Source organism: Oncorhynchus keta, chromosome 8, assembly GCF_023373465.1.
Source record: "Oncorhynchus keta strain PuntledgeMale-10-30-2019 chromosome 8, Oket_V2, whole genome shotgun sequence".
NCBI lineage: Eukaryota > Metazoa > Chordata > Actinopteri > Salmoniformes > Salmonidae > Oncorhynchus > Oncorhynchus keta.
This window is the reverse complement of record NC_068428.1, coordinates 19,609,168-19,634,402: the sequence shown is the minus strand read 5'-3', so window position 1 is coordinate 19,634,402 and position 25,235 is coordinate 19,609,168. Positions and strand designations below refer to the sequence as shown.

At 41.0% G+C, this 25,235-nt stretch overlaps 1 protein-coding gene across 6 annotated transcripts in view; it reads right to left on the bottom strand.

Moving 5' to 3' along the window:
• Window positions 1–25,235, bottom strand: part of LOC118386956 (protein enabled homolog) — a 159,022-nt gene that overhangs the window by 12,777 nt on the left and 121,010 nt on the right. For 4 of the 6 annotated variants that reach the window (XM_052523753.1, XM_052523754.1, XM_052523752.1 and 1 more), the window contains 2 exons: window positions 4,204–4,646; window positions 68–817 (listed from right to left, as the gene is read on the bottom strand). In XM_052523753.1, the coding sequence (XP_052379713.1) occupies window positions 68–817; window positions 4,204–4,646 (1,193 nt within the window). The remainder of the gene's footprint in view (window positions 1–67; window positions 818–4,203; window positions 4,647–25,235) is intronic. The other 2 variants (XM_052523756.1, XM_052523757.1) reach the window with 2 other exon arrangements.

Below are 25,235 nucleotides of genomic sequence, written 5' to 3'. Positions count from 1 at the left end.
CTGGCACCCCATTAGTGGGTGAGCGGAGGTGGAGGTAGAGGAGAGGCTGAGAGAGGTGAGGCCTTACCCTGCTGGGCCAGAGGGTCTGCAGGCTGAGAGGCCTCTGGAGCCACGGAGCAGGAGTCTCCCAGCACAGAGAGGTTTACAGAGAGGTCAGCAGATGCAGGGGGAGCTGTGGAAGGAGAAGGGACAATAGCAGGCTGGGATGAGGGAGAGGACACAAGGGGAGCGATGTGGGAGACGACAGGCGACTGCTGGCAGGACGACGACAGGGACAGGGAGAGAGGGGGCAGCGGTGGAGGGGGAGGTGGGGTCGGAGGAGGCGGGGTGCGGTTGCTGCTGTTGCCGATGGTGACAGGTGAAGGAGCGGGGAACATGGGGGGCCCGTTGGGGGAGGGAGAGGGGTGTTTCTGTGACAAGGGGCTGGGGGCCGGGATGGCGATGACGGGGCGTGGGCCAGTGGCCTTGCCCGGCGGGCTACTGATCATGACGGGGGGCGAGGGAGGCAGGGGGCTGAAGTTGGTTGCTGACCACACCACTGACTTGGAGGGGGTTGCCGGGGCTGGGGCAGGGGGCGTGGGAGGGACAGGCTGTCGCCTGGGGACTGTGGCGTAGTGGGGCAGGACCGGATGGAAGGCGGAGCCGAGTGAGGTGGCGAATCGGGAGGCAGAGTGTCGTAGAGGCGGGGTGGGGGGTGTTGCAGAGGAGGGTGACGGGGTGGGTGGAGGGTAGTTGGGGGTGGTGGGAGACACAGACGTAGAGGAGGTCTTGGAGGAGTACTCTGGAGGCGGAGGGGTGTAGAGGGTACTTTCAAATGCTACACACATCAGATGGACAGGACAGGAGGGGAGAAGCAGCCACCGTGCAGCCACACAAGAGGGAAAGAACACAGAAGAGGAGAGAGAGAAAGGGGAAAACAGAAAGAATAGAGAAGGGGTAAATGAAGCAGGTAACTAGCAGACCTAAATCTCATTTTTCTTGATGTCTTTCTCTGACAGAAAAGATGCTACTATTAGTACACGGGGTTAGACCAAACCAGAGGCAGACTCTAGAGACAATGTGTCATAATGTGTACACATGGATAGAGAAGCAGCAGAAAACCATAGATCGCCCATACCAGGACTGGGCAAGCAGAACAGTTGTATTCTATACATTTGGAAGTCAAGGCACCACAATTGAGAGATTTAACCAATTTGGACATATTTGGTTTCAGTAATTGACTGATTGCACAGACTCTGGTAGAAACTTATCCCAAGATAATAAAATGCTTCAATATTTGGGTGACTACACAGTTTCAATCACTTGCAATTCTCCATTAGCTAGCTTTCTATCAGAATGATGAGCCTAGAGTGAGCCTAGTGTTAGCCTAGTGTTAGCCTAGAGTTAGCCTAGAGTGAGCCTAGTGTTAGCCTAGAGTTAGCCTAGTGTTAGCCTAGTGTTAGCCTAGAGTTAGCCTAGTGTGAGCCTAGTGTTAGCCTAGTGTTAGCCTAGTGTGAGCCTAGTGTTAGCCTAGTGTGAGCCTAGTGTGAGCCTAGTGTTAGCCTAGTGTTAGCCTAGTGTGAGCCTAGTGTGAGCCTAGTGTTAGCCTAGTGTTAGCCTAGTGTGAGCCTAGTGTTAGCCTAGTGTGAGCCTAGTGTTAGCCTAGTGTGAGCCTAGTGTGAGCCTAGAGTTAGCCTAGAGTGAGCCTAGTGTTAGCCTAGAGTGAGCCTAGTGTTGGCCTAGTGTTAGCCTAGTGTGAGCCTAGTGTGAGCCTAGAGTGAGCCTAGAGTTAGCCTAGAGTGAGCCTAGTGTTAGCCTAGAGTTAGCCTAGAGGGAGCCTAGAGCTGAGGCCGCTCCTGCCATATGTTTACTGAGGGCTAATGCTGCTAATCCATTGTGTCGGCCTCATTCTGCTCCACTGACCCTCAGTGGTAGGCTGCGCATGTGCACGCGCGCACACACACACACACGCACCTACGCCGTATGGGAAGCCTGGGCTCTTGCTGAGAAATGCACTAGGCACACTCCACACATTACAGCATATAGACACACTCGTTCACATATACTCATGTGGTGAATACACACACACACACACACACACACACACACACACACACACACACACACACACACACACACACACACACACACACACACACACACACACACACACACACACACACACACACACACACACACACACACACACACACACACACACACACACACACACACACACACAAACATTCTTGTCCTCCATTGCAAACCACTTCACTCTATGTCATGTCACTTTCTTACAGACCATGTCCTGGTTGGCTGTTGTTGAGTCGTTCTGAATGCTCATTGTGTTTCTGATACAACTCCACTAACTGGAAACATTGCTCATGTATGATTCTCCCACCCCATCTCTCCTCATTCTGTTGCTCCAAACAGAAGACTAACTCTTCTCCCAATCCCCCCCCCCCACACACACTCTCTCTGCCTCTCTCCGCCTCTCTCCCTCTTCTCATTTCTCCACTCCCCTTCCCTCTTGTTCCCCTTTTCCTCCCCCTCTCTGGGTGGTTAGTGGCCACAGGCAGGCCCCAGCTTTGCTCTGTGATCCCAGAGTATAACCCATAAAGACACACACACACACACACACACACACACACACACACACACACACACACACACACACACACACACACACACACACACACACACACACACACACACACACACACACACACACACACACACACAAACACGCACACACACATCTCACTAAAGCCCAAAATGGACATACACACTAACTAGAGTGGCCTAAAGAAGAGGGAGACCAGTGGAGTGAGGGGCGGGCTTAAAACCACAACTTTTTAGCAGGGATTTCCATCAGACCGTTAGGAATGGCTGGATTAATGAGGTCGACGCACAAGGAACTCCTTGTTGTTTCTAATGTGACATGAGACAGACTCTACAGAGTTACAGACACATCAAGAAGCCAATCCGCACATGCCCTACTAGCAGACCCCTCCTCCACAACACCGGGTTGGTTTAAGTGTACAGTTAGAGGTAGAGCATGGTGATCAACACACAGCATGACTTCCACAGACATCCAATATGATACTACACATACTATGAATGGAATTGGAAATCCAACCCAATGTTTTTGCGAGGCTATGTACAGTAGGCCAATAGCACACATATATGTTTTTCCTGCAGGAAAGACAACAAGAAGCATATGAAAAGTGCATTCACACACTTCAAAAGCACCCCAAATGTTAACATGCAGTGCAACATTAATGATGGTGTTTGTCTTGTCATGTCCTGTGGAAATTGTGTCGTGTACACATTTATTGCACAAAATGCCAGAGGAAAAATGAAATCTACTCAACACCATAATGCCTTAGACATGTTCATGGTAATGTTAATATGATGGCCCCTCCCCCTGGGTAGGCAGGCAGCATGTTAGCCTTGTTGATGTATTTTTAGCCTCTGACTAACATGGAGAATCTAGCCCAGCTAATGTGATGAGTGTGGCACTGAACCATGCCAACACTGGCTTAATATATAGCAGCAATGACCATCTCTCATCCTTGATCCTCCCCCAACCATCTCCTAGAACCTGAGTCCCTCACCTGCCTATGCTTTGCTGGGCAGGCTGGCTAGGGTAGCCTACTATCCACCAACACATACAGTAGACATAGCCATCCCTGGTCAACCATAAGTAGGAAGAGAGGGGGGAGTGTGTGTGTGTGTGTGTGTGCGCGCGCGTGTGTGTGTGTTTGCCTGCTCGCTGAGACAACACAAACACTCCCCCCATGCCCTCGGGCCACTCAAGCTGTTCCCCGTGCCCGTCCAACACACAGGCATATGGGCAGAGAGAGATTGGAGAGGAGCCTGGCTACAAGTCACATTAAGTAACGAGAGGCCAGGGATGGCTGAGTATAGTCAACGTTCGCTTCAGACTCCAGTTAAATGCCACACTGGGATTTTACACCCAAGACTGCTCTTTGGAAGAACTACTGCTATAGGAAGTGAGAGCTAAACCCACTCACCTGTTGGTGACTATTCTGATCTGTCATCTTGTTCGGTCCTGTGACTTCAGTGTCTATTGTACTACCTTGCTCTGTCCTGGACATCAGATGTGTGTTGGTGTGTGTAAATGTGTAAGTATGTGCATGCATGTGTGTGAGTGTGTTTAAGGTGTGTGTAAGTGGTAAATAAAAAGCCTTGGCTACTCACTGGCGTTGGAGATGTGTCTCCCTCTCTCCCAGTCCAACTGCTCGCTGTCCAACTGCTGCTCCTGCCGCATCTCGTTCTCCATCCTCTCCCTCTCCTGCTTCTCTCTCTCCATCAGCTCCCTCTCTCTCTCCGCCTTCTCTCTCTCCAGCTGCTCTCTCTCCTTCTCCTGACGCTCACGCTCCAGGCGATCCCGTTCAGTGCGCTCCCTCTCGGAGCGCTCCCACTCGGAGCGCTCCCTCTCGGAGCGCTCCCTCTCGGAGCGCTCCCGCTCGGAGCGCTCCCTCTCGGAGCGCTCCCGCTCTCGCTCCTGGCGCTCCCGGTCCTGGCGTTCACGTTCACGCTCCCTCTCCTGCATCTCACGCTCCAGCCGTTCCCTCTCCTGACGCTCCCGCTCCAGTCGCTCCCGCTCCACCTCCTTCAGCCGCTGCAGCTCCAGCAGCTGCCTGCCAAGGGAAGAGAGGAGAGAAGAGGAGGTGAGGAGGAGAGAGAAGACACCAGAGGGGTGAGGAAAGAGGAGATACAAGAGGGAGGAAGAGAACAGGTTTGATGAGGAGCGATGGGAAAGGAGCTCATATAGTGTAGGAAAGAGGGAGAGATGAGCAAAGGGAGGAGAAGAAGAACAGAGAGACCAAAGATGGGGAAAAAACAGAGTGGAGAAGATGAGCCGACGAGGCTTTGACCTGGTTTTCCACGCTGGCCTAACGCACCATGCAGACCCACAAGCAGCGCTTTCACTCGGACAGGCCTTCTTGTTATCATTATATAAGCTTGTTGTCATTATGTAATTACTGTACAAGACAAGCCGTTACGCAATCACAGCTAGCTCTGCACGTTTCTGTTGTTAAACACAACAACGTAGCTAGTCTGCTTCTGGCTACAACCTCTCTTTCTGTACTGATACGGAGAGAATCTGTAGGAAACAACAATAGAACAAGTCATCTGTATCCAGAGTGTACTTATGGTCTGCATAACAATCCCCAAGAACACTGTACGTAAACACATTCAATATCAGCTTGTTCAGTCCAACTAAACGCATAGCTGCAGAGGTCTGATATGAACTCATGATTGGGAATGATGTGTTTCTACAGGTACAGACAGTGAGGCTCCAAAACGTATTGAAATTACACCACTTTTTGTGCATAGTCCCCCCCGAGTTAGGATGGATACATTCACTTCTATGATTGTTAAAGTCGTCAAAAGTGTATTCTTTGGACCCATGTTCCTAGCACACGATGACTACATCAAGCATGTGACTCTACACACTTGTTGGATGCATTTCCTGTTTGTTTTGGTTGTGTTTCTGATTCTTTTGTACCCAATAGAAAGGAATGGTGAGTTTATTTTGTGTCACTTTTATTGTAAATAAAAATAGATATGTTTCTAAACACTTCTACATTCATGTGGATGTTACCATGACGACAGATCATCCTGAATGAATCGTGAATAACGATGAGTGAGAATTTTAGATGCATAAATATCAAACCAACTCAAAAAATGCTAACCTCCCCTGTTATTGTAATGGTGAGGGGTTAGCATGTCTTGGGGGTATGATGTTTGTGCGTCTGTAACTTTCTCACTCATCATTATTATTCACGACTCATTCAGGACCATCCACGTCAATGTAGAAGTGTTTAGAAACAAATTATATTCTTATTCACAATAAAAGTGACTCCAAAATGACGCAATACATGATTTACCATTCATTTGTATTGGCCACAAAATGATGTGAAACACAACCAAAACAAACAGCAAATGCATCCAACAAGTTTGTAGAGTCGCTATGTGCACAGGTAAGATCAGGGATATTGCCTCTGCGTATTGAAACAGGTCAGATCAGGGATATTGCCTCTGCGTATTGAAGCAGGTCAGATCAGGAATATTGCCTCTGCGTATTGAAACAGGTCAGATCAGGGATATTGCCTCTGCGTATTGAAACAGGTAAGATCAGGGATATTTCCTCTGCATATTGAAACAGGTAAGATCAGGGATATTGCCTCTGTGTATTGAAACAGGTCAGATCAGGGATATTGCCTCTGCGTATTGAAACAGGTCAGATCAGGGATATTGCCTCTGCGTATTGAAATAGGTCAGATCAGGGATATTGCCTCTGCGTATTGAAACAGGTCAGATCAGGGATATTGCCTCTGCGTATTGAAACAGGTCAGATCAGGGATATTGCCTCTGCGTATTGAAACAGGTCAGATCAGGGATATTGCCTCTTCGTATTGAAACAGATCAGGTCAGGGATATTGCCTCTGCGTATTGAAACAGATCAGATCAGGGATATTGCCTCTGCGTATTGAAGCAGGTCAGATCAGGGATATTGCCTCTGCGTATTGAAGCAGGTCAGATCAGGGATATTGCCTCTGCGTATTGAAACAGATCAGATCAGGGTCATTGTAAAAAAGGATATGACTTTCCCACATGAATCTTCTATGTGGTAAATGGTACGTTTGTATATAGATGGTGTAGAGGCGTGTCTCCCACATGAATCTTCTATGTGGTAAATGGTACATATGTATATAGATGGTGTAGAGGCTTGTCTCCCACATGAATCTTCTATGTGGTAAATGGTATGTATGTATATAGATGGTGTAGAGGCGTGTCTCCCACATGAATCTTCTATGTGGTAAATGGTACGTATGTATATAGATGGTGTAGAGGCGTGTCTCCCACATGAATCTTCTATGTGGTAAATGGTACGTATGTATATAGATGGTGTAGAGGCGTGTCTCCCACATGAATCTTCTATGTGGTAAATGGTACGTATGTATATAGATGGTGTAGAGGCTTGTCTCCCACATGAATCTTCTATGTGGTAAATGGTATATAGATGGTGTAGAGGTGTGTCTCCCACATGAATCTTCTATGTGGTAAATGGTACATATGTATATAGATGGTGTATAGGCTTGTCTCCCACATGAATCTTCTATGTGGTAAATGGTACGTATGTATATAGATGGTGTATAGGCTTGTCTCCCACATGAATCTTCTATGTGGTAAATGGTATATAGATGGTGTAGAGGTGTGTCTCCCACATGAATCTTCTATGTGGTAAATGGTACATATGTATATAGATGGTGTAGAGGCTTGTCTCCCACATGAATCTTCTATGTGGTAAATGGTACGTATGTATATAGATGGTGTATAGGCTTGTCTCCCACATGAATCTTCTATGTGGTAAATGGTACATATGTATATAGATGGTGTAGAGGCGTGTCTCCCACATGAATCTTCTATGTGGTAAATGGTACATATGTATATAGATGGTGTAGAGGTGTGTCTCCCACATGAATCTTCTATGTGGTAAATGGTACATATGTATATAGATGGTGTAGAGGTGTGTCTCCCACATGAATCTTCTATGTGGTAAATGGTACATATGTATATAGATGGTGTAGAGGCGTGTCTCCCACATGAATCTTCTATGTGGTAAATGGTACGTATGTATATAGATGGTGTAGAGGCTTGTCTCCACATGAATCTTCTATGTGGTAAATGGTACATATGTATATAGATGGTGTAGAGGCGTGTCTCCCACATGAATCTTCTATGTGGTAAATGGTACATATGTATATAGATGGTGTAGAGGCTTGTCTCCCACATGAATCTTCTATGTGGTAAATGGTACATATGTATATAGATGGTGTAGAGGTGTGTCTCCCACATGAATCTTCTATGTGGTAAATGGTACATATGTATATAGATGGTGTATAGGCTTGTCTCCCACATGAATCTTCTATGTGGTAAATGGTACGTATGTATATAGATGGTGTATAGGCTTGTCTCCCACATGAATCTTCTATGTGGTAAATGGTCTCCCACATGAATCTTCTATATGTATATAGATGGTGTAGAGGCTTGTCTCCCACATGAATCTTCTATGTGGTAAATGGTAAATATGTATATAGATGGTGTATAGGCTTGTCTCCCACATGAATCTTCTATGTGGTAAATGGTACATATGTATATAGATGGTGTATAGGCTTGTCTCCCACATGAATCTTCTATGTGGTAAATGGTACATATGTATATAGATGGTGTATAGGCTTGTCTCCCACATGAATCTTCTATGTGGTAAATGGTACATATGTATATAGATGGTGTAGAGGTGTGTCTCCCACATGAATCTTCTATGTGGTAAATGGTACATATGTATATAGATGGTGTAGAGGCGTGTCTCCCACATGAATCTTCTATGTGGTAAATGGTACGTATGTATATAGATGGTGTAGAGGCTTGTCTCCCACATGAATCTTCTATGTGGTAAATGGTACATATGTATATAGATGGTGTAGAGGCGTGTCTCCCACATGAATCTTCTATGTGGTAAATGGTACATATGTATATAGATGGTGTAGAGGCTTGTCTCCCACATGAATCTTCTATGTGGTAAATGGTACATATGTATATAGATGGTGTAGAGGTGTGTCTCCCACATGAATCTTCTATGTGGTAAATGGTACATATGTATATAGATGGTGTAGAGGCTTGTCTCCCACATGAATCTTCTATGTGGTAAATGGTACATATGTATATAGATGGTGTATAGGCTTGTCTCCCACATGAATCTTCTATGTGGTAAATGGTACATATGTATATAGATGGTGTATAGGCTTGTCTCCCACATGAATCTTCTATGTGGTAAATGGTACATATGTATATAGATGGTGTATAGGCTTGTCTCCCACATGAATCTTCTATGTGGTAAATGGTACATATGTATATAGATGGTGTAGAGGCTTGTCTCCCACATGAATCTTCTATGTGGTAAATGGTACGTATGTATATAGATGGTGTAGAGGCTTGTCTCCCACATGAATCTTCTATGTGGTAAATGGTACATATGTATATAGATGGTGTAGAGGCTTGTCTCCCACATGAATCTTCTATGTGGTAAATGGTACATATGTATATAGATGGTGTAGAGGCTTGTCTCCCACATGAATCTTCTATGTGGTAAATGGTACATATGTATATAGATGGTGTAGAGGCTTGTCTCCCACATGAATCTTCTATGTGGTAAATGGTACATATGTATATAGATGGTGTAGAGGCTTGTCTCCCAGATGAATCTTCTATGTGGTAAATGGTACATATGTATATAGATGGTGTAGAGGCTTGTCTCCCACATGAATCTTCTATGTGGTAAATGGTACATATGTATATAGATGGTGTAGAGGCTTGTCTCCCACATGAATCTTCTATGTGGTAAATGGTACATATGTATATAGATGGTGTAGAGGCTTGTCTCCCACATGAATCTTCTATGTGGTAAATGGTACATATGTATATAGATGGTGTAGAGGTGTGTCTCCCACATGAATCTTCTATGTGGTAAATGGTACATATGTATATAGATGGTGTAGAGGCTTGTCTCCCACATGAATCTTCTATGTGGTAAATGGTACATATGTATATAGATGGTGTAGAGGCTTGTCTCCCACATGAATCTTCTATGTGGTAAATGGTACGTATGTATATAGATGGTGTATAGGCGTGTCTCCCACATGAATCTTCTATGTGGTAAATGGTACATATGTATATAGATGGTGTAGAGGCTTGTCTCCCACATGAATCTTCTATGTGGTAAATGGTACATATGTATATAGATGGTGTAGAGGCTTGTCTCCCACATGAATCTTCTATGTGGTAAATGGTATGTATGTATATAGATGGTGTATAGGCTTGTCTCCCACATGAATCTTCTATGTGGTAAATGGTATGTATGTATATAGATGGTGTATAGGCGTGTCACCCACATTAATCTTCTATGTGGTAAATGGTACATATGTATATAGATGGTGTATAGGCTTGTCTCCCACATGAATCTTCTCTTTGTGCCAGACTGGGTTCAAATGCCTTCTGTTTCATTTTTTCTGTATCTTTATATGTTATATTATATGTTATGTACAGTACCAGTCAAGAGTTTGGACACCTACTCATTCCAGGGTTTGTCTTTATTTTGACTATTTCCTACATTGTAGAGTAATAGTGAAGACATCAAAACTATGAAATAACACATATGGAATCATGAAGTAACCAAAAAAGTGTTTCACAAATCAACATATATGTTACATTTGAGATTCTTCAAAGTAGCCACCCTTTGCCTTGATGACAGCTTTGCACACTCTTGGCATTCTCTCAACCAGCTTCACCTGGAATGCTTTTCCAACAGCCTTGAAGAATCTGAAATCTCAAATATATTTTGATTTGTTTAACACTTTTTTGGTTACTACATGATTCCATATGTGTTTTTTTCAGAGTTTTGATAGTTATTCTACATTGTAGAAAATAGTAAAAATAAAGAAAAACCCTGGAATGAGTAGGTGTGTCCAAACTTTTGACTGGTACTGTATGTATGTATGTATGTATGTATGTATGTATGTATGTATGTATGTATGTATGTATGTATGTATGTATGTATGTATGTATGTATGTATGGATGTATGTATGTATGTATGTATGTATGTATGTATGTATGTATGTATGCATGCATGTATGCATGCATGCATGCATGTAAATGTTTTACTGCTCTAGGAATATTATTGTTTGGATAACCTTATTTACTATTATGTATTGATTTTTTTAGCTTAAATTGTTTCACTCTTTATGCGATGCGTACTGCAGAGAACACCAGAAGAAGAATTATCACAGTGAATTATTGTAATGTTTGTTTATTTGTCAATTAATCCCATTGTGGATGGGTTGCCAACTGGAGATTTGACACAAAAATAAAATTGTATTCATTCCTTCAGTCACAAGCTTGATGTAATCATAGCGTGCAAGGAATATGAGATTAAAAAATGTTTATTACTTTAATACATAAGTGAATTTTTCCCAATACTTTTTGTCCCCTAAAACAGGGAGACAAAAAGGGTTATAATTTCTAAATGGTTCACCCGATATGGCAAAACCCTCAAATTAAAGCTGTAATTTAACCTCATCATCATTGTATCATTTGAAATCCAAAGTGCTGGAGTAGAGCCAAAACAACAACAAATGTGTCACGGTCCCAATACTTTTGGAGCTCACTGTATCTCACCACTAGAGGGCAGCATTCTCCAATAAAAGGTGAGGCAGGCTGCCTCCTGGCATAGTCTACTGTAGCTAACTGTGTTGAAGTAGAGTCAGGCTCCAAACCATTTCACAGACGGTTCTCTCTCTCCCCATCTCTCTGCCATGGAGGCTGTGACTGATGTACCTTGCCATTCTGTGGGGCTTCATCTGCCTCAGTCAGGCCTCTGTCCAACATTAACCAGAATGTCATAATGATACTGGAGAACCCTATCAATCTCCTGTACATACAGACCGCTACAGCTCAGTGTTGAGGTGTGGAGAGGACAGACAGATGACGCAGATATCAGGGAGTGTGTGTAATGTCAATGATGTGGGGGTTGGGGGGTTGAAACATCTTGGATTTAGTCACAATTTGGATCATAGACTGAGTGTATAAAACCTCAGGAACACCTTCCTAATATTGGGTTACACCGCCTTTTGCCCTCAGAACAGCCTCAACACGTCAGAGCATGGACTCTACAAGGTGTCAAAAGCGTTCCTCAGAGATGCTTCCCACAGTTAGTTGGATGTCCTTTGGGTGGTGGACCATTCTTTAAACACACAGGAAACTGTTGAGCGTGAAAAACCCAGCAGCGTTGCAGTTCTTGACACAAACCGGTGCACCTGGCACCTACTACCATACTCCGTTCAAAGGCACTTAAATCTTTTGTCTTGCCCATTCACCCTCTGAATGACACACATACACAATTAATGTCTCAATTGTCTCAAGGCTTAAAAAGAGCAGGTGTTTTGTACACTCAGTGTACAGTATGTGCCAACCTGATTCCCTTACCTGTCTTGACCAAATGTCAAGGAAAGAACTCCACTGGCATGACAAAATAATCTGTGGTGCCGATTGGCTGACAGCCATGGTATATTAGACAGTATACCATGTGTATGACAAAACATTTATTTTTACTGTTCTAATTACATTGGTAACCAGTTTATAATAGCAATAAAGTACCTCTGGGGTTTGTGGTATATGGCCAATATACCACACCTCCTCTGGCCTTATTGCTTTAACGAACGGTACGCATGCCCTTTTCCCTCAGACAATTGTTCCCTCCCCTCTCTTGTTGCTCTAAACCAAACCCAGTTCGGGTTGAATCACCAGCTCAACGTGGGTCCTATCTGGTGTGACGTCACATCTCCCCTTCTGGCCTGGACCTAGCTAAACACACACACACACACACACACACACACACACACACACACACACACACACACACACACACACACACACACACACACACACACACACACACACACACACACACACACACACACACACACACACACACACACACACACACACACACACACACACACACACACACACACACACACGTTCTGCAATGATGATGTCATAAACAGACACCCGCCCCCTCCCTCCCTCCAGGTACGCCCCCTGAATCCCACCTGTCACCACCTGTTACCAGCCAGCTGATCATTGAACCCCTCCTACATCACTGGCTCTGCATCCCCTGGTAAGGCAACATCAAGTCTCCACACACCCTTCAGAGAGGAACATGATGGGAACCAATCGCTTCCATGTCCATTATCGGCCTGGAGGAGAATGATGTCAGATCACCTGGGGTGTAAACAACCGAAGATACACCTGTTTATGAAAAAAAGCCCCCCTTCCCCGCCCGCCTGCCCCTGAACTACTCATGCAGCACATTTTCCACCCAGCGATACCCAGTAGAATAGGACTCTTCTGTAGCTGAATCTGTTCTACACTATGTGCTGAGAGAAGCAGTGAGACCAGTCAGAGTGGAAGCTGGACATCAATAAACCCTCAATGTGCCAACTCAGGGAACTGCAGGATCAATCAATCCACAATGACTTAATGGACTCCAGTGACCTAAGGCAGGGGATTTAATGGAAAACCTCTTTTCCTGATGGAGCTCTAAAAAGCCTTGAAATGCCTTACATTGACTGAAATGATGACCCTTGACTAATATCACCAGTGACATATAATCCATCATTAACATACATAGTTTAGGAACCACATGAGAATGATTTGAATGTTACTTAAGACTAAAGCCGTAGCTAGTTTTACAGAGACAGTGTTACAGGGACAGTATTACAGGGACAGTTTTACAGAGACAGTATTACAGGGACAGTATTACAGGGACAGTATTACAGGGACAGCATTACAGGGACAGTATTACAGGGACAGTATTACAGGCCGCGGCTCCAATCCATTATGTAGGCTGGATTAGCCAGAGGAAGTGAGGAAGTCAGAGTCAGCTGGTGGATATCCTCTCTCTCCCAGGACCAGTGTGGAGGAGGCTGAGAAGGCTTTCACTCGCTGTCGCCTCAGCAAGGCTTCCCTCAGTCCCCCAGTACAGCTGACCCCATTTTACATATTCACCAGTCTCACTCTACAAGGTGTCCTCATATCACACTGCACTGTCACCGAACCGTAGCTGTGCCCAGCAGGCTCCCAGAGGAAGGCCCAACTCCTCTCTCCTGGAGCACTTCATAATGACCGCCTCATTACAGTAAGAAAGGGAGTAGTATTGAGAGCAGAGGACTACTGTTCCAGTTTAGTTCTCATCTCCCTCTCCTCTCCCCTCCCTCCCTTAACCTCAACACCCTCCTCCCTCTCCCCTCCCACCCTTAACCTCAACACCCTCCTCCCTCTCCCTCTCCCATCCCACCCTTAACCTCAACACCCTCCTCCCTCTCCCCTCCCTCAACACCCTCCTCCCTCTCCCCTCCCTCCCTCACTTCCTCTCTCTCCCCTCCCCTCCCTCCCTCCCTCCCTCCCTCAACCTCAACACCCTCCTCCCTCCCTCCCTCAACACCCTCCTCCCTCACCTCCTCCCTCCCTCCCTCCCTCAACCTCAACACCCTCCTCCCTCACCTCCTCCCTCTCCCCTCACTCCCTTAACCTCAACACCCTCCTCCCTCACCTCCTCCCTCCCTCCCTTAACCTCAACACCCTCCTCCCTCACCTGCTCCCTCTCCCTCACTGAGTTAATTAAAGAGAGCAGGAGTGAGGAGTGTCCTACTGTTCATTAGGTGCTGGGCCACTAGAGTACGAGGCTCAAAGGACCATTCCCAGGAGTTTCTCTATAGGATAACATCCCCTGATCACCACAGTGATGTAGGTACAGTAGAGAGTACAGCGGAGAGTCTACTGTATAATGTAGTGTATATCAGCGCTAAGATAGGGAGCGCTCTAGAGATGAACATATACTCCACTTAGGGGCAGTCTGGGAGGGGTGGGGCGGTAGCTCCACCAACTAAATGATGGTCAAACTGTGACAGGAGTGCTGACAGGCTACTGGAGACCACTGCACAAGCCTTTAAACACCACGATAAAAAAATATATGAGGGGCAGCAGTGATATCTAATATAAGAATGTCAGAGGTTACATTTGGCAGGATGCTGTTGAGAGCAGCAGGAAGGGGTTATTACGCAACACCACTAGAAAGACAGACATGGTTGGTGAAGGTCAGTGGGGGATAATGCACCTGTTGTGCAATATCCCAATGAACCATCATATATGAGGAGTAGTTACAGCATACAAAAAGGAGGTCAACTGTATAGGAATAGCCTAATACCAGGGGATAGTGTATGGTACATGTTCATGCTACACACTCTATATAAAACAAGACTTGCTTCACAATAAAGGGACTACGTTTTACAAACATAGACATTTGATTATCTTGGGTTATAGTGGCATGACATTCCATCTGTCCACAGCCATGGATCAGACTAATTCCCTACAGCGTATATTTATTTATTTTTATGTGCAATGCTATCTGACACGTACTGCATTCCCTGGCATACGAGATCATAACATTCCTACACAACACGCATAGAGAACAGTTCCTATAAGCACCAGGGTGAGGGAAGGGGTTAAAAGTGGGTTGGGAAAGAAAATAAATAACCTGGGATGAATTACTGTTCAACTGTACAGTATCTCCCTGTGTGGGAATAATTGTCAACATTTGAAATATAGTTTAAATCAAATTAAATAGGCACCAGGTCTCATGAGCCCTGTCTGTCAGGAGAGATGGCGTGGAGAGGGGGAGATGGAGGGGAAAGAGGGAAGGAGAGGGGGAGATGGAGGGGAGAGAGGGAAGGAGAGGGGGAGAGGGAGGGGAGAGAGGGAGGGGAGAGAGGGAAGGAGAGGGGGAGATGGAGGGAGAGAGGGAAGGAGAGGAGAGAGGGGGAGATGGAGGGGAGAGAGAGGGAAGGAGAGAGAGGGAAGGAGAGGGGGAGATGGAGGGGAGAGAGGGAAGGAGAGGGGGAGAGGGAGGGGAGAGAGGGAAGGAGAGGGGGAAATTGAGGGAAGAGGGAAGGAGAGGGGGAGATGGAGGGGAGGGGAGTTAAGACAGAGAAGCTGAGACGGCGAATGGCAGGTAGTCCGCCCAAGGGGTTCGTTTACATCCAGTGTAACTTTCAAGGGAGGGACGTCATGTTGGAGCAATGTTCTCTTTGAGTTAAACATGGATATTCTGAAGCAGTAAGGTCATCAGCCTTCTCAGATGAGGGATCTTTAAGAAAACAGGGATGTCAGTTTGAGTACTAGTGTATAATGTACCCATTAGCTGAACGACCAAGTTCATTCCAATATAGAAGCTTTTTGGGATATGACAACTATATCTCTCAGACTGTTGAACTATACAATGTATTATCATAGTGGGCCAAAACAGAGAATTAACAATACAATGTATTATCATAGTGGGCCAAAACAGAGAATTAACAATACAATGTATTATCATAGTGGGCCAAAACGGAGAATTAACAATACAATGTATTATCATAGTGGGCCAAAACAGAGAATTAACAATACAATGTATTATCATAGTGGGCTAAAATGGAGAATTAACAATACAATGTATTATCATAGTGGGCTAAAATGGAGAATTAACAATACAATGTATTATCATAGTGGGCTAAAATGGAGAATTAACAATACAATGTATTATCATAGTGGGCTAAAATGGAGAATTAACAATACAATGTATTATCATAGTGGGCTAAAATGGAGAATTAACAATACAATGTATTATCGTAGTGGGCTAAAATGGAGAATTAACAATACAATGTATTATCGTAGTGGGCTAAAATGGAGAATTAACAATACAATGTATTATCATAGTGGGCTAAAATGGAGAATTAACAATACAATGTATTATCATAGTGGGCCAAAACGGAGAATTAACAATACAATGTATTATCATAGTGGGCTAAAATGGAGAATTAACAATACAATGTATTATCATAGTGGGCCAAAACGGAGAATTAACAATACAATGTATTATCATAGTGGGCCAAAACAGAGAATTAACAATACAATATATTATCATAGTGGGCCAAAACGGAGAATTAACAATACAATGTATTATCATAGTGGGCTAAAATGGAGAATTAACAATACAATGTATTATCATAGTGGACCAAAACGGAGAATTAACAAAACAATGTATTATCATAGTGGGCCAAAACGGAGAATTAACAATACAATGTATTATCATAGTGGGCTAAAATGGAGAATTAACAATACAATGTATTATCATAGTGGGCTAAAATGGAGAATTAACAATACAATGTATTATCATAGTGGGCTAAAATGGAGAATTAACAATACAATGTATTATCATAGTGGGCTAAAATTGAGAATTAACAATACAATGTATTATCATAGTGGGCTAAAATTGAGAATTAACAATACAATGTATTATCATAGTGGGCTAAAATTGAGAATTAACAATACAATGTATTATCATAGTGGGCTAAAATGGAGAATTAACAATACAATGTATTATCATAGTGGGCCAAAATGGAGAATTAACAATACAATGTATTATCATAGTGGGCCAAAACGGAGAATTAACAATACAATGTATTATCATAGTGGGCCAAAACGGAGAATTAACAATACAATGTATTATCATAGTGGGCTAAAATGGAGAATTAACAATACAATGTATTATCATAGTGGGCCAAAACAGAGAATTAACAATACAATGTATTATCATAGTGGGCCAAACGGAGAATTAACAATACAATGTATTATCATAGTGGGCCAAAACAGAGAATTAACAATACAATATATTATCATAGTGGGCCAAAACGGAGAATTAACAATACAATGTATTATCATAGTGGGCCAAAACGGAGAATTAACAATACAATGTATTATCATAGTGGGCCAAAACGGAGAATTAACAATACAATGTATTATCATAGTGGGCCAAAACGGAGAATTAACAATACAATGTATTATCATAGTGGGCCAAAATGGAGAATTAACAATACAATGTATTATCATAGTGGGCTAAAATGGAGAATTAACAATACAATGTATTATCATAGTGGGCCAAAACGGAGAATTAACAATACAATGTATTATCATAGTGGGCCAAAATTGAGAATTAACAATACAATGTATTATCATAGTGGGCTAAAATGGAGAATTAACAATACAATGTATTATCATAGTGGGCTAAAATGGAGAATTAACAATACAATGTATTATCATAGTGGGCTAAAATGGAGAATTAACAATACAATGTATTATCATAGTGGGCTAAAATGGAGAATTAACAATACAATGTATTATCATAGTGGGCTAAAATGGAGAATTAACAATACAATGTATTATCATAGTGGGCCAAAACAGAGAATTAACAATACAATGTATTATCATAGTGGGCTAAAATGGAGAATTAACAATACAGTGTATTATCATAGTGGGCCAAAACGGAGAATTAACAATACAATGTATTATCATAGTGGGCTAAAATGGAGAATTAACAATACAATGTATTATCATAGTGGGCCAAAATGGAGAATTAACAATACAATGTATTATCATAGTGGGCTAAAATGGAGAATTAACAATACAATGTATTATCATAGTGGGCCAAAATGGAGAATTAACAATACAATGTATTATCATAGTGGGCTAAAATGGAGAATTAACAATACAATGTATTATCATAGTGGGCCAAATGGAGAATTAACAATACAATGTATTATCATAGTGGGCCAAAACAGAGAATTAACAAAACAATGTATTATCATAGTGGGCCAAAACAGAGAATTAACAATACAATGTATTAATTATCATAGTGGGCTAAAATGGAGAATTAACAATGCAATGTATTAATTATCATAGTGGGCTAAAATGGAGAATTAACAATACAATGTATTATCATAGTGGGCCAAAATGGAGAATTAACAATACAATGTATTATCATAGTGGGCCAAAACAGAGAATTAACAAAACAATGTATTATCATAGTGGGCCAAAACAGAGAATTAACAATACAATGTATTAATTATCATAGTGGGCTAAAATGGAGAATTAACAATGCAATGTATTAATTATCATAGTGGGCTAAAATGGAGAATTAACAATACAATGTATTATCATAGTGGGCCAAAACGGAGAATTAACAATACAATGTATTATCATAGTGGGCCAAAACGGAGAATTAACAATACAATGTATTATCATAGTGGGCTAAAACAGAGAATTAACAATACAATGTATTATCATAGTGGGCTAAAACAGAGAATTAACAATACAATGTATTATCATAGTGGGCTAAAACAGAGAATTAACAATACAATGTATTATCATAGTGGGCCAAAACGGAGAATTAACAATAAAATGTATTATCATAGTGGGCCAAAACGGAGAATTAACAATACAATGTATTATCATAGTGGGCTAAAATGGAGAATTAACAATACAATGTATTATCATAGTGGGCTAAAATGGAGAATTAACAATACAATGTATTATCATAGTGGGCCAAAACAGAGAATTAACAATGCAATGTATTAATTATCATAGTGGGCTAAAATGGAGAATTAACAAGGCAATGTATTAATTATCATAGTGGGCTAAAATGGAGAATTAACAATACAATGTATTATCATAGTGGGCCAAAACGGAGAATTAACAATACAATGTATTATCATAGTGGGCCAAAACGGAGAATTAACAATACAATGTATTATCATAGTGGGCTAAAACAGAGAATTAACAATACAATGTATTATCATAGTGGGCTAAAACAGAGAATTAACAATACAATATATTATCATAGTGGGCCAAAACGGAGAATTAACAATACAATGTATTATCATAGTGGGCTAAAATGGAGAATTAACAATACAATGTATTATCATAGTGGACCAAAACGGAGAATTAACAAAACAATGTATTATCATAGTGGGCTAAAATGGAGAATTAACAATACAATGTATTATCATAGTGGGCTAAAATGGAGAATTAACAATACAATGTATTATCATAGTGGGCTAAAATTGAGAATTAACAATACAATGTATTATCATAGTGGGCTAAAATTGAGAATTAACAATACAATGTATTATCATAGGGGCTAAAATTGAGAATTAACAATACAATGTATTATCATAGTGGGCTAAAATGGAGAATTAACAATACAATGTATTATCATAGTGGGCCAAAATGGAGAATTAACAATACAATGTATTATCATAGTGGGCCAAAACGGAGAATTAACAATACAATGTATTATCATAGTGGGCCAAAACGGAGAATTAACAATACAATGTATTATCATAGTGGGCTAAAATGGAGAATTAACAATACAATGTATTATCATAGTGGGCCAAAACAGAGAATTAACAATACAATGTATTATCATAGTGGGCCAAAACGGAGAATTAACAATACAATGTATTATCATAGTGGGCCAAAACAGAGAATTAACAATACAATATATTATCATAGTGGGCCAAAACGGAGAATTAACAATACAATGTATTATCATAGTGGGCCAAAACGGAGAATTAACAATACAATGTATTATCATAGTGGGCCAAAACGGAGAATTAACAATACAATGTATTATCATAGTGGGCCAAAATGGAGAATTAACAATACAATGTATTATCATAGTGGGCTAAAATGGAGAATTAACAATACAATGTATTATCATAGTGGGCCAAAACGGAGAATTAACAATACAATGTATTATCATAGTGGGCCAAAATTGAGAATTAACAATACAATGTATTATCATAGTGGGCTAAAATGGAGAATTAACAATACAATGTATTATCATAGTGGGCTAAAATGGAGAATTAACAATACAATGTATTATCATAGTGGGCTAAAATGGAGAATTAACAATACAATGTATTATCATAGTGGGCCAAAACAGAGAATTAACAATACAATGTATTATCATAGTGGGCTAAAATGGAGAATTAACAATACAGTGTATTATCATAGTGGGCCAAAACGGAGAATTAACAATACAATGTATTATCATAGTGGGCTAAAATGGAGAATTAACAATACAATGTATTATCATAGTGGGCCAAAATGGAGAATTAACAATACAATGTATTATCATAGTGGGCTAAAATGGAGAATTAAAAATACAATGTATTATCATAGTGGGCCAAAACAGAGAATTAACAATACAATGTATTATCATAGTGGGCTAAAATGGAGAATTAACAATACAATGTATTATCATAGTGGGCTAAAATTGAGAATTAACAATACAATGTATTATCATAGTGGGCTAAAATGGAGAATTAACAATACAATGTATTATCATAGTGGGCTAAAATTGAGAATTAACAATACAATGTATTATCATAGTGGGCTAAAATTGAGAATTAACAATACAATGTATTATCATAGTGGGCTAAAATGGAGAATTAACAATACAATGTATTATCATAGTGGGCCAAAATGGAGAATTAACAATACAATGTATTATCATAGTGGGCCAAAACGGAGAATTAACAATACAATGTATTATCATAGTGGGCCAAAACGGAGAATTAACAATACAATGTATTATCATAGTGGGCTAAAATGGAGAATTAACAATACAATGTATTATCATAGTGGGCCAAAACAGAGAATTAACAATACAATGTATTATCATAGTGGGCCAAAACGGAGAATTAACAATACAATGTATTATCATAGTGGGCCAAAACAGAGAATTAACAATACAATATATTATCATAGTGGGCCAAAACGGAGAATTAACAATACAATGTATTATCATAGTGGGCCAAAACGGAGAATTAACAATACAATGTATTATCATAGTGGGCCAAAACGGAGAATTAACAATACAATGTATTATCATAGTGGGCCAAAATGGAGAATTAACAATACAATGTATTATCATAGTGGGCTAAAATGGAGAATTAACAATACAATGTATTATCATAGTGGGCCAAAACGGAGAATTAACAATACAATGTATTATCATAGTGGGCCAAAATTGAGAATTAACAATACAATGTATTATCATAGTGGGCTAAAATGGAGAATTAACAATACAATGTATTATCATAGTGGGCTAAAATGGAGAATTAACAATACAATGTATTATCATAGTGGGCTAAAATGGAGAATTAACAATACAATGTATTATCATAGTGGGCTAAAATGGAGAATTAACAATACAATGTATTATCATAGTGGGCTAAAATGGAGAATTAACAATACAATGTATTATCATAGTGGGCCAAAACAGAGAATTAACAATACAATGTATTATCATAGTGGGCTAAAATGGAGAATTAACAATACAGTGTATTATCATAGTGGGCCAAAACGGAGAATTAACAATACAATGTATTATCATAGTGGGCTAAAATGGAGAATTAACAATACAATGTATTATCATAGTGGGCCAAAATGGAGAATTAACAATACAATGTATTATCATAGTGGGCTAAAATGGAGAATTAACAATACAATGTATTATCATAGTGGGCCAAAACAGAGAATTAACAATACAATGTATTATCATAGTGGGCCAAAACGGAGAATTAACAATACAATGTATTATCATAGTGGGCCAAAATGGAGAATTAACAATACAATGTATTATCATAGTGGGCCAAAACAGAGAATTAACAAAACAATGTATTATCATAGTGGGCCAAAACAGAGAATTAACAATACAATGTATTATCATAGTGGGCTAAAATGGAGAATTAACAATACAATGTATTATCATAGTGGGCCAAAACGGAGAATTAACAATACAATGTATTATCATAGTGGGCTAAAATGGAGAATTAACAATACAATGTATTATCATAGTGGGCTAAAATGGAGAATTAACAATACAATGTATTATCATAGTGGGCCAAAACAGAGAATTAACAATGCAATGTATTAATTATCATAGTGGGCTAAAATGGAGAATTAACAATGCAATGTATTAATTATCATAGTGGGCTAAAATGGAGAATTAACAATACAATGTATTATCATAGTGGGCCAAAACGGAGAATTAACAATACAATGTATTATCATAGTGGGCCAAAACGGAGAATTAACAATACAATGTATTATCATAGTGGGCCAAAACAGAGAATTAACAATACAATGTATTATCATAGTGGGCTAAAATGGAGAATTAACAATACAATGTATTATCATAGTGGGCCAAAACAGAGAATTAACAATGCAATGTATTAATTATCATAGTGGGCTAAAATGGAGAATTAACAATGCAATGTATTAATTATCATAGTGGGCTAAAATGGAGAATTAACAATACAATGTATTATCATAGTGGGCCAAAACGGAGAATTAACAATACAATGTATTATCATAGTGGGCCAAAACGGAGAATTAACAATACAATGTATTATCATAGTGGGCTAAAACAGAGAATTAACAATACAATGTATTATCATAGTGGGCTAAAACAGAGAATTAACAATACAATGTATTATCATAGTGGGCTAAAACAGAGAATTAACAATACAATGTATTATCATAGTGGGCCAAAACGGAGAATTAACAATAAAATGTATTATCATAGTGGGCCAAAACAGAGAATTAACAATACATCTCAGTCTTGCTGAGAGAGAAGGCAGCTCCCTGCAGGTCCTATTGAATAGAAGAATGGAACCAGATGAGAAATGATCAAAGGATGCTTCACCGCATGTCAACACACAAACACAGAATTTCCCTTACTTTCTCACAGGAGACCAACATACACAACGAGCCCAGTGGAAAAAGGCTGGATTTGTCTCGGACTTTGCCTCTCTCCCACTTAAGGGAATGAAGGCTTCAAAGATGTGAAAAACCTTGCTGATTCATTTACTGGCGTCTCAGTTCCCGGCATGCGTTGCCTGGGGAACGGTTGCTAAGGGAGTGTAGGCGGAACACGGCCTGAATCCGAACGTTTTCCAACAACTTACTACTATTGACCAAAAAAAAAAAAAAGAAGCTTGGGCTCTATTTTACAAGAAAAAAAGAACCACGAATGTGTTTGACAAATGACTTATTTAGACAGTAGGAAACCCGTCAGAACTGTGCAGGGGAGGGGGGGACTTGACAGTATGAATGCCTCAGGACGAGGGCAGAATAGAAATTAAGACCAAATTAGAACCAAGGTTGGGGCAAGAGCAGATGTTAGGCAACATGGTATACAGTTACAGAACATCCTTTTCACAAACAGATGTTAGGCAACATGGTATACAGTTACAGAACATCCTTTTCACAAGCAGAGAAAATTCTGCATTGACGAGTAAGCGTCTTTGGAGTGGTACGAGAACAAATTGCAAACAGACCAAGCTTTTGGGTGTAGCAACAGTGTGATGCTGTTATCCTTTATTCCGACAGCCAAGGAAAGCAAAGCTGCAGAATCACAAAGCCTGGAAAGCCCACAGTCCAGTCAGTCAGAGCAGCTTTCCTCATTGGCTCAGAGGCCTGAACAGTTTTGTCTGTGTGGACTGATGCCCATTTAGTCCATATGGAGCTACTCTGTAAAGGACTCAGTCCAAATCTACAGCTCACAGTCACAACCACGTGTCCCCCTAGCCAAGTGCAGGAGACCAGATCAGAATACTAGTCAAGGAGGGGAATTCATTTTTGTCCAACAGCAGCCCTGTGTGTGTTGGACACTAACAGAACACAAATACATACAGTGGGGCAAAAAAGTATTTAGTCAGCACCAATTGTGCAAGTTTTCCCACTTAAAAAGATGAGAGAGGCCTGTAATTGTCATCATAGGTACTTCAACTATGACAGACAAAATGAGGGGGAAAAAAATCCAGAAAATCACATTGTAGGATTTTTTATGAATTTATTAGCAAATTATGGTGGAAAATAAGTATTTGGTCACCTACAAACAAGCAAGATCTCTGGCTCTCACAGACCTGTAACTTCTTCTTTAAGAGGCTCCCCTGTCCTCCCTTCGTTACCTGTATTAATGGCACCTGTTTGAACTTGTTATCAGTATAAAAGACACCTGTCCACAACCTCAAACAGTCACACTCCAAACTCCACTATGGACAAGACCAAGGACACCAGAAACAAAATAGTAGCACCAAATAGTAGCACCTGCACCAAGCTGGGAAGACTGAATCTGCAATAGGTAAGCAGCTTGGTTTGAAGAAATCAACTGTGGGAGCAATTATTAGGAAATGGAAGACATACAAGACCACTGATAATCTCCCTCGATCTGGGGCTCCACGCAAGATCTCACCCCGTGGGGTCAAAATGATCACAAGAATGGTGAGCAACAATCCCAGAACCACACAGGGGGACGTAGTGAATGACCTGCAGAGAGCTGGGACCAAAGTAACAAAGCCTACCATCAGTAACACACTACGCCGACAGGGACTCAAATCCTGCAGTGCCAGACGTGTCCCCCTGCTTAAGCCAGTACATGTCCAGGCCCGTCTGAAGTTTGCTAGAGAGCATTTGGATGATCCAGAAGAAGATTGGGAGAATGTCATATGGTCAGATGAAACCAAAATATAACTTCTTGGTAAAAACTCAACTCGTCGTGTTTGGAGGACAAAGAATGCTGAGTTGCATCCAAAGAGCACCATACCTACTGTGAAGCATGGGGGTGGAAACATCATGCTTTGGGGCTGTTTTTCTGCAAAGGGACCAGGACGACTGATCAGTGTAAAGGAAAGAATGAATGGGGCCATGTATCGTGAGA